General features: G+C 44.4%; 1 protein-coding gene across 1 annotated transcript; it reads right to left on the bottom strand.

Annotated features, from left to right (window-relative positions):
- Nucleotides 1–816: 816 nt before the first annotated feature.
- On the bottom strand, nucleotides 817–1,752 carry B3GALT5 (beta-1,3-galactosyltransferase 5; the record flags this gene model as incomplete). Its single annotated transcript, XM_082626237.1, has 1 exon — nucleotides 817–1,752. The coding sequence occupies one exon, from the start codon at nucleotides 1,750–1,752 to the stop codon at nucleotides 817–819; it is 936 nt and encodes a 311-aa protein (XP_082482363.1).
- Between the last annotated feature and the right edge of the window lie 9,665 nt (nucleotides 1,753–11,417).

Raw genomic sequence — 11,417 nt, 5'->3', positions numbered from 1 at the left:
CGCTCAGCAGAATGGCCAGGGAGTCTATACAATGGGCCAAGCTTCACAGCGATTTCTGAGCCAAATCTTTAAAGGCTGATTGCTGTCTCGAGCTGGGTGTTTCTGGGGGCTGAGCTGCAGCCACTGTGGAGGTGTCTTCTGGCACGTGCTCTGCAGTGAGTTGAGGGCCAAGCTGCTAACATGGTCTCAGGCCAGCCAGACCCATTGCAGTGAACAAAGGGAGCTGGGGGCGCATTGGTTCACCCCAGTCTCTGCACTAAAAAGCACAGGAATGGGATTTGAGGAGGAGGGGACTCGAGCAAGGGACTGACAGATGTCAGCAGCAAGGCTTCCCTCTGAGCCTCCTTCACCACCGTCCTCTCCCAAGAGGCAGCACGCAGGGGTGGACTGAGGCGGTGGACTGAGAGGTGGGCTCTCATCCCTGCTGCAGTGTCTGCTGGCTGTAATCCTTGGGACAGGCCCGCGTGCTTCTCTAAGCTGCTGTTTCCTTGTGTGTGAGATGGGGTGCTAACACCCACCACTCCATATGGATGCTGACCCCTGACATGAGAAAATGCAGGCGTACATCACTTAGTGCAACAGGGTAGGTACCCAAGAGAGAGTATTTGTTATGGCTTGGGGCACCAAATGGGGATTCATCAGCGGTGGCATTCAGGTTTAGACTGGGAAGCCTTCGGGATATCACCCTCACTCTTCGGCTTCTTCCTTCCTTCCTCCCTCCCTACCCCAGGAGTCTCAGCCGTGCCATCCAAGATCTTTCAAAAACCATCACCGTGGGCTGTCTGGTGTGTGTCCAGATGTTCCGCTGGGCTCCCTTCAGATATCTGGACACTCTTCTTCCCGGGAACTTTCCAGAGCCTGCCAATACATCAGGATATTGTGAGGCTTGACATGATGGCAGGCCACGATCTTCTTGTAACGGCATATGGTGAAGGGTAACCCATTGGGGAAGAAAGTCTGCTTGGAGTGAAGCTCCTCCAGTTTGATTTGCAGTTTTTCCAGGCAGAGCCCCACAAAGACATCTTCCAGTTTAATGAACGGGACACTTTCAGAAACGTTGTACACCTGGCCCGCCACATCGCTGGAGAAAACATAGCCAACACCGGAGCAAAAGGGCGGGTACTTGTCCCATGGATATTCGAATTTACTCACAAACCACTTATTGTACTTTTCCCTGATGGGGTATTCGTTTAGTTTTAAGAAGCCGGTGAAAAACCGAGTTGTTCTATTTTTCTTCAGGAGCAGTTCAGTCAGATAGTAGATGTTGACAAACATGTCAGAGTCTGTTTTCATCACGAAAGATGCCTGTGGACAAAAGCGGTAGATCCACTCCATACCCATCATGGTCTTCAGAGTCAGATTGAAATAAACATCCATGAAGTCCTTCTGGATAATATCGCGATATTGCTGGCTCTCCTGGGCCACTGCTCTCGACATGTCCTTACTGGGGGTGGTTCCCAGGAGGAAGAATGTTTTTATTTGTTTTCCCCTCACGATCTTTTCTCTCCCCCACGTGCTCCGGATGACCGAGCGGGCAAACGTCTGTTCGTGGGATGAAGTCACCAGCAGGACAAGGAAGGGGGGATCCTGCCTGCAGTTTATATCTGGGAGCTGAAGGAAGTTCCCACCTTCGTTCTTCAAAACAAATGGCTGGCCTTTAAAAGGATTCAGACCATCCAGGCTAAAATACAGACAAAGGGCTCCCAGGACCACCAGGGAAATATATATCCACCTCATCTTCACATAAGCCATCTGAAGGAACAAAATCAAATGGTTAGACCTCAAAAGCAGGAGTGCCTGTTTAGCTTTACCCTGGGAGGCTGAGATGGGGGACAAGACCCATGTTCATGGCTCAGGTTTTAGAAACTCTGGAATCTTGTTGCAGACAGAAGCGGAGCACCATGGTTCCACACAGAGGCAGAGACGGCTGCCAGCATCTCTCGCCCCCTAGCGGAAGATCAGGATCAGCCAGCCCTTCACCAATGGGAGCCTCACATTCCTTACCTAGAAGGATATGGAAACACATGGCTCACTAGGTCAGTCCTTCCGGTTCTGCCTTTCTCTGACTCCATAACGACATCCAGCTAGAGAACCTGCAAGGCTAGACCTAAATGTACAGGCCCCTGGTATTCTTCTCTGATCGATTTAAGCACCACTTCATCACTCCCAGAAAGAAGCAAGACCAGTCTTCAGATGTGCACAACTACCTTGGAATTCCGCCTCTGCTAGCAGTGGCTGTTTTTTGTTTTGTTTTGTTCTGTTTTTAGGTTACTGTTTAAATCTCCTGATTCTTTTATCTTTTGCTCACCTCTCTTTTATTCTCCACAAATTCAGGATCATCCATGTCAGTGTTATAACATTAAGAAAGCAAATGACTCACTCTTTTCCTGGGTAAGATGAACCTCTGGGTTGAAAGCTAAGCCAAAGGGTAGATTCCAAGAGCTGTCAGCATATGACATTCAGCACGATCAGGTTCTGGGCTTGGTTTGTTTGCCCAAAAAAATGGTCCTCTTCCTCGGGATGCCCTATAAGGACAAACCAAAAAGAATAGTGTCATTAAAATCACTCATGCCTCACCAGCAGCTCTTCGCCTTTTGTTGTACTGAAGCATTTGCTGTAGTGCCAATGCACCACCCACCTGCAAGACATTAATCCCCAGCCTCATTTTTCTCATCTGTAAAATGGGTCCAGTCAAGACAAATCCCAACACATGGTTCCCCTGTTGACAATAATAACAGCAAGCAAATATCCAAGAATCTTTTTAGCCTAATGGGTTAGGACAGCAGCCAGAAATTTTTAAGGAGACACGAAGGACATGTAAGCCAGTGACAGTCACGTAACAGAGTCCATGGCTGATGCTAAAAGAACCTAACACAGGGAGAAAACCAACCCATCAATTCTCAACTCAGTGTCCATGTTTTCAGAATGTTATGCTGGATAAGAGGACATAGGGGTTAGCAAGAAAAGAAACCCACAGAGTGAAATGTAGAAAGCGTTGGTTATTTTGATAGCAAAAGAGGACCTCGAAATTTCATTAAGTAAAAATCCAAGTACATTCTTCATAAAAGAAATGGAACAATGATGGAGCTTTCCAGAACTAGCCCACTCTCTGGAGACCAATTCGGTCCAGCTGCTGTTCTTCTGGGTCCCCCATGGAGCTCCTGACCAGCTGCAGCCCTCACTGACTTCACAGAAAACACCACAGGACACAAAAGGACTTTGAGAACATGGCTGAGCCTGCAGGAGGCTGAGAAGTCTACAACCCTTTCTTTGTGAGGTTATTTACTTGCAGGGCTAGAATGTGTAGTCGATTTTGGCGGGGAAAGGTGTAAGGGAAACGAAATTGCATTTTCTCCCGCAGTATACTCTAGAAAGAAACATGAAAACCAATGCAGGAGAAAAGACACTATTTCTCGATTTTGCCTCCTTTCGCAGATAAGTTTGCTCTTCCTCTGTGGTTGCCGCCAAAGGGACAGTCTGGAAAGTTAAGCTCAAGTGGGCTGGTGGGGAGGACCTCCTGGATCTGAAGGGAAAGACCTGGAATGAACAGCAATGGTCCACTCTGAGGCCAGAGAGAGTTGCCCAGGGCCAAAGTACACAACCAAGAGGCCCATGGCCTCAAGGGAGAGAGAACTGGTGAGGTGCCCAGCCCATTGGATGGGCCAGGTGAAGGATGTGGTATTCAAGCTTGTTCTTGAAGGACAGGTGCGATGTGACAGGTGGCAGCAGAGGTGGGAATTCCAGAGCCAGGGACTCACAGAGGGTTGTGGGCAGTTCAGAGGGCTGGGATCCACCTTCAGGACACCTGCTCCAGAGCTATCCTCACACATCTGAGAAGACTGCCGCCAACCCATGGGCCATTGGAGAGCAGAATGGCATCGCAGGGAACGCACAATGAATGGATGACATGCAGCCTGAGAAACCCAGAGGCTCTCAAACTCAGTAGGTGGAAGAATCTCCCAGGAGGCTGGTTAAAAATGCAAGTTCAAAGGTTCCATCCCTTAAAAAGAATGAAATAATGCCATTTGCAGCAACATGGATGGACCTAGAGATGATCATACTAAGTGAAGTAAGTCAGAAAGAGAAAGGCAAACACCATATGATATCACTTATATGTGGACTGTAAAATATGACACAAATGAACTTATCTACAAAACAGAAACAGACTCACAGACGTAGAGAACAGACTTGTGGTTGCCAAAGGGAAGCGGGTATAGAGGAAGGATGGATTGGGAGTTTGGGATCAGTAGATGCAAACTGTTATAACATAAAGACTGGATAAACAACAAGGTCCTACTCTATAGCACAAGGAACTAGATTCAATATCCTGTGATAAACAATAACAGAAAAGAATATGAGAAAGAACGTATATATGTTTAAACTGAATCACTTTGTTGTACAGTAGAAATTAACACAACATTGTAAATCAACGATATTTCAATAAAATAAATTATTTTACAGAAAGGTGCCATCCCACACAGACTCAGATAAGGCAGGTCTGGAGCCCAGGAACCTGTGTTTTAATATGCCCCAGGTGATTCTACTCTAGGCTGGTTCCTTTGAAAACACCAGTGGGTACCACTTGGATAAAGCAGTCTGGAATAAGGTTCCCTACAACTGCCCCAGACCTACGCTGGGCCGCAGCTCTCAGCTCCCACCTGGTGTCCAGCCCCTGCCCACTGGAGGAGACCTGAGTGTCAGCATCCAAAGCAGTGGGAACAATGCAGCTGTTGCAGTGCAATGGCTGTGTGTCAACTTGCCTAGGCCATGAGGTGCCTAGACATTTGGTCAAACACTACGCTGGGTGTGCCTGTGAGGGTGTTTTTTGGATGAGATGAAAATTTGAATAAGGAGGCTGAATAAAGCAGATTGCCCTCCCTAATGCAGGTGGGCTGCATCTGATCAGTTGAAGGCCTGAATAGAAGAAAAAGGCTGACCTTCCCCCAAGTTAGGGGAACTCCTCCTGCCTGACTGCTTGGACTGGGACTTCATGGTTTTTCTTGCTTTCAGACTCAAGCTAAACATCAGTTCTTCCTGAGTCTCGAGCTGTTAGGCTAGAACCACACTCTTGGCCCTCCTGGGCGTCCAGCTTGCTGACTGCAGATCTTGGAGCTTCTCAGCCTCCATAACCATGTGACCCAATTCCTTAAAATAAACCTCAATTTATCAAGCATCTCCTGTTGGTTCTGTTATGTGGTGAGTGCACCCCACCCCACCCCCGCATCTTGTGAACAGCCTGTCAGTGATGCTTCCAGGGCAGCTTTTTTGGTGGAGGGGGCAAAGAGATTTTTCTGGAAGCATAAGGGAGAGGAGTAAAAGGTGAGGAAGACATCAGGAGTAACAGCCTCAAGAACACACCCCATCACAGGTTTCTCACAGGAGAATGAGTAAACGGAGGGGAGGGAGGCACAGGACAATCAAGTCCTGCAATTCTCTTTGCACCCAGATGACTCCCCCAGGCTGTCTGGTAGCCTGGGCAACTAGACATCTTATACAAAAGCTGAGAGTGTCTATCTAATCTTTTAACAAAGTTCAGCAGTTTCCTTTACTATATACATAAGCTGATGTGCAGTTAACTATGTAAGAAAACTGTCATTACAACAGAAAAATAGGTCAATGGAGCAGAAGAGAGAGCCTAGAAAGAAACCCACACATATGATAAATGATACATGCAACACAATTTAGTGGGCAAAGAGTGATCTTCAATCAAGAGTCCTGGGTCCGGGCTTCCCTGGTGGCACAGTGGTTGAGAGTCCACCTGCTGATGCGGGGGACACGGGTTCGTGCCCCGGTCCGGGAAGATCCCACATGCCATGCAGTGGCTGGGCCCGTGGGCCGTGGCCGCTGGGCATGCACGTCCAGAGCTTGTGCTCTGCAACAGGAGAGAAAAAGAGTCCTGGGTCTAAATGCTGGAGAGGGTGTGGAGAAAAGGGAACCTTCATGCCCTGTTGGCAGGAATGTAAATGGATACAGCCACTATGGAGAACAGTATGGAGGTTCCTTAAAAAACTAAAAGTAGAATTACCATATGACCCAGCAATCCCACTACTGGGCATACACCCTGAGAAAACCATCAAAAAGAGTCATGTACCACAATGTTCATTGCATCACTATTTACAATAGTTGGGACATGGAAGCAACCTGAGTGTCCATCGACAGACGAATGGATAAAGAACATGTGGCACATGAATACAATGGAATAGTACTCAAACATAAAAAGAAATGAAATTGAGTTATTTGTAGTGAGGTGGATGGACCTAGAGTCTGTCATACAGAGTGAAGTAAGTCAGAAAGAGAAAAACAAATACCGTATGCTAACACATATATATGGAATCTAAAAAAAAAAAGAAAAGAAAAAATGGTTCTCATGAACCTAGGGGCAGGAGAGGAATAAAGATGCAGATGTAGAGGATGGACTTGAGGACACAGGGAGGGGGAAGGGCAAGCTGGAACGATGTGAGAGAGTGGCATGGACATATATACACTACCAAATGTAAAATAGATAGCTAGTGGGAAGCAGCCACGTAGCACAGGGAGATCAGCTCAGTGCTTTGTGACCACCTAGATGGGTGGGATAGGGAGTGTGGGAGGGAGACACAAGAGGGAGGGAATACGGGGACATATGTATACATATAGCTGATTCACTTTGTTATACAGCAGAAACTAACACACCATTGTAAAGCAATTACACTCCAATAAAGATGTTAAAAAAAATTTTTTTTAAAGAGTCCTGGGTCTATTTGATATCCACATGGGTAAGAAGTACCCGACCCCTACCTCACACCATACACAAGTCAAATCCAGATGGATTTCAATATCTAAAGGTGAAAGGTACAACAATAAAACTTCTGGAAGAAAAGTTTTCTGATCTTGAACTGGGTGATTTATTTTTAAAACAGGATACAAAACACACCATAAAAGAAAAGGATGATAAGTGGAACTTCAAAGCTTCTACAGTGAAGGAGTTTTTGAGGGTACGGATGGAAGTGTCTGTTGATTTTAACTGGGAAGTAAAATTTGTAAATGAGAAATACGTGTTGCCACCAGAACCCAATAATGACTAAAAGATGTTAGACTTGTGTGTCCTTAATGAGGGTGTCAAATGAGTGTCCTTGGAGAAGGATGTCATAATGTAATGTCATACTGCGTCCTAGAGAAAGGTGGATGCAGTGAAGGTCTTGTCTGAAAAGATCAGGATGGCAAAGCTGCTGGGGTGCCCCATGGGAAACCTGGAACACATGTCCCTTGGGAAGTGGAGCAACTCAGCTGAGAGGCTGTTGAAATTGACACTGAACAGACACATCCACCATATCCATCAGAGCAAAATGCTAGCCAGTTGTGGACTGAATAATATCAATAATTTTAATAATATTGGGTATTGGATATTGGGCCCTAATGGATGGAAGCACAGCATTAAGATTGTAGGAATTCCCCATATGGGAAAAGAATCTGAAAAAGAATATATATACATATATGCATATACATATATGTATAAGTTATACATACACGTGTATAACTGAATCACTTTGCTGTACACCAGATTTCAGAACACTGTAAATCAACTACACTCCAATATAAAATTTTTGAATTTTAATTTTAAAAATAAATAAAAATTGGGCTTCCCTGGTGGCGCAGTGGTTGAGAGTCTGCCTTCCGATGCAGGGGACATGGGTTCATGCCCCGGTCCGGGAAGATCCCACATGCCGCGGAGCGGCTGGGCCCGTGAGCCATGGCCGCTGAGCCTGCGCATCCGGAGCCTGTGCTCCGCAAAGGGAGAGGCCACAACAGTGAGAGGCCCACGTACCGCAAAATAAAATAAAATAAAATATAATAAAATAAAATAAATAAAAATTAAAAAGTTAAGAGCGCTCTCCTTAGTGCTTTATTTCACTTTTATATTATGAATGCAAAAATATTGGTAAGAAAACTGTTACGAATTTTTTAAATGCAACTGTATCTATACAAAAATTGTGTTTTAACACAGAATGTATTTTGGTTAACTTGAAAGAAATACTGGTTTGTTTCATGGAAAAAAAAAAAAAAGCTTGTAGGAATCCACCATGAGGCGCCCTTTATTTTTTCCAGATTCCACAACAAGGAAAATTGAGCTGTCAAATGGAGAAACAGTGGGGATAATCACACTTTATTCATTGGATTCCATATAATTAATAAGGCCCTGTATTAACACACACGGAGCCATATTAACCATTTTAACTGGGTGTTTATGGGATTCCATTTTACCAAGCCAATTTGTAAGTGTCAAAAAAAAAGTCCTTTTATTTTAATTCATTATTTATTGTGTCAGACCATCTATGTCCAATTTGGAATATTTCAAAGCAATGGGTGCTGTGATGATGGGTAATTTAGCCAAGACAACAAAGTATACCCATTTCTCCTCCATTTGATATTTAGTTACTTTTTTAAGATTATGGGGGTACAATGTTTCAATTCAGTGGGATCCTCAGATATAACTATAATTTGAGGCCCAGTACTGACTAAGTCCATGAAGTTTTGTTAATTAGTGCATTTTAGCAAATATTAAAGTTAATTTGAGAAACTATGTGGTACAAGCACAAAAGCCGATAGGTGCCTTTTTTATTTTTTCTCACAAGTTTTTTTAGTATGTAAATTTTGGGTTTTTAACTGGATCAAGTTATGGAAATTGGTTTTAATTTAGTTACATAATTATATATTATTTAGTATCTATGTATATGAAATCTTTGTCTTAATTTAGTTACATAATCATATGTAATCATTTTCATTAACTATATTAATAATTAAATATTTAATAGTAAAAATAATAAAATGCTTATGTCAATATTTATTAGTATTAAATACTTTAATCAAAAATTTGTTTTAGCAGTTACACAATGTGTTATATATGGATATTAAAATATTCTATGTATCCATAATTTATTCACTTCCCTCTACAGTTTCTCCCTCTGTATCTAGGAGTGTGTTTTGAAATCATTAGGTAATCTAGGGCTCTAGTAATGTTGGTTAGACCTACCATTTGCTCAGGAAAAAAAATTTCAGTTTCCCTTTTTTTTTTTCTCTTGGTCTTGTAGCCTCCTAAAGCTGTATTGGGGCGGAAGTTGTTTGTTTTTTGCTTGAGGCTTTACCACCCAAAGTCATATCATCAGTTTCTCTCTCAGGTCAATAAGAGGAGGAAGGGAAACCCCAGTGTCTGCAGGGACCTCTCCTGGAGACAACCCTTTCCTCTTTTATTTTTTCCTTAAGCAAAATTTTTGAGAATGGTTGGTTGGCTGGTATCTCTAAGCAGCTTAATTTTTCTTTTTTTTCTTTTTTTTTTCTTTTGTTATCTCCTGTCCATCTCCAACTGTTTGTTTGCTTTTATCCTTTTGGATGTTTTCCTGATAAGCCCCTGATGGCCTCTGCTGTGCACAGGGCCTCCCTTGCCCAGGTGTCCCAATCAAGCTCAGAGCGGCTGTGGTCTACACTCAGGAGAGCCGCGGGCAGCATCCTGATTTTGTGATTATTTGGTTTAAGGAAGAGACTGAGCAGGTCAGTAGGCAGCCACACCTAAAAGTGCCTAAGGACGTGGAGTGGGACATTTGTGATCGAAGCTGAACTAAGCAACCTCCCCAGGGGTTTTAGGGGAGTGGGATCAAGTGCTCCTTGCTTGGTTATTTTTGACTAAGCATTGAGCCACAGGTCTCTAAGGATGGGATGGGGACAGCAGCTGAGTAAGCGACCACAGACAGACCTGCCTTTGAAACATGACACTTTTGGGTCCCTTGTTTTCCATGAGGATGGTGACCTGCCCTGTGATGGCCAGAAGACCCCTACAGATGATGGGGACTAGGCCAGGACCCTTCGAGACAGGACAGGGTGAACACTTTAGGATTGGCTAGTTTGAATAATTTTGGTGGGCCTTGGGCTACAGGGGTGCCCTTAGTTGCCTGGTGCTTGGCCCTGGGATGACTGAGGCACAGGAATATTCTCCTGGGGCCCCAGGGCCATGGAGAGGAAGTGGGGCTCCAGATGGGCTCATTTACATGTTAAAGACAAGCTCCTGGCCAGGCGCTTTGTGATCTCTAAGAACTGACAGCTCTTCTCCCCAGCGAGAAAGGGTTTTTTTTTTAATGTCAAAACATCATAACATACAGAAAATTAAAAATAGGATTAATACAACCCCAGGAAATAAAGTCTGGGATTTGCTTTTTCTATAAACTCTAAAGCACTGACGGTTGCTTTAACACACCAGTTGGCCAGATATGAAAGGCAGGCTCCTTAATCAAAGTATGAGGTTGCTATGATGATGCTTCAATATTTCATTAATTGCCAAATCAGTACCCATTCCATTTTCCATTTTAAATCAGCTTAAGATGATGCAGAGCAGATTAAAAAAAAAAAAAGTCCTCTTTTGTTAACTTCAGGCAGCCTGCTGGGATGGAAAGATCCCGGAATTTGGAAACAAAAGATCTTGTTCACATCTGGCTGGATCACAACAGTTTGTAATTGGACACAGGGTACTTAAATACCCCACACCTGTGTCTATGTCTCCAACTGGGGAGAATCATGCCTGCCTGGTGATCATTACTCCTGTCATGACTTTTGGGGGGCTCAGGGCGGGTCACTCCAAAATATGCCTCAATGGCGTATGGATTATTTTGAATTACAGTTACTTAAGAAACAGCCAATGCACGAGGGACACGCTGACCCTCCTTTCTGTCTCCCTGAAATAAAAAAAATAAATCTCCCATGTGAAAGATGCACCCCCTGCGTCTAGAGGTAGAAGAAACACCTTTATCTCCAGAGATGGGGAATCCAGGGCTGAGAAACCTATATAAACAGATCTTGTCACTTCTTTATTACCCCAGCCCAAACTCTGTTTATATTCTTCCCTAACAGAGCACCCCAAACCTAAGTTTCTTTAACTTGTCAATCCCCCACAAATTTATTGTCTCAAAGATTTAAAAGCTGCCTGCTTTTTAGACACTTCTCAAGTCCCATTTCTAAGAGATCTCCCTCCGTACACAAAAAGTAAAATTTGTTTCTTTTTCTCCTGTTCATCTGTCTTATGTCAGTTTTATTATGAGTCCAGCCACAAGAACTCAAGAGGGGTAGAGGGGGAATTTTCACCCTCCTGACAACTTCGAATCAAAGTGTGCCCTTTGGCAAGTTGGGGGGCACCCCATAGTGTCACCTCAGTTCTCCCCTTCAAGTCCACCTAGCCAGAGGGATTCTGTCACATACAAGCAGAGGGCGCCCTGCCCCCAGGATGACCCCAGCCTGGAGGAGCGTGGGAAGAGTGGTCCAGATTTGCCCTGAGAGCCTCACTCCTGTCTGGCTGCTTGCATCACAGGCCACATCCACAGAGGGTTCAAGGGCACCGGAGAGAAAACGCAGCCGGGTGGGTTCAGAGGACAGTGACCATCTTCTTGGACAGCCAG

The sequence above is a fragment of the Mesoplodon mirus genome (genome assembly GCF_964341445.2).
Source record: "Mesoplodon mirus genome assembly, chromosome: 6".
Taxonomy (NCBI): domain Eukaryota; kingdom Metazoa; phylum Chordata; class Mammalia; order Artiodactyla; family Ziphiidae; genus Mesoplodon; species Mesoplodon mirus.
This window is presented reverse-complemented; position numbering and strand designations above follow the sequence as displayed.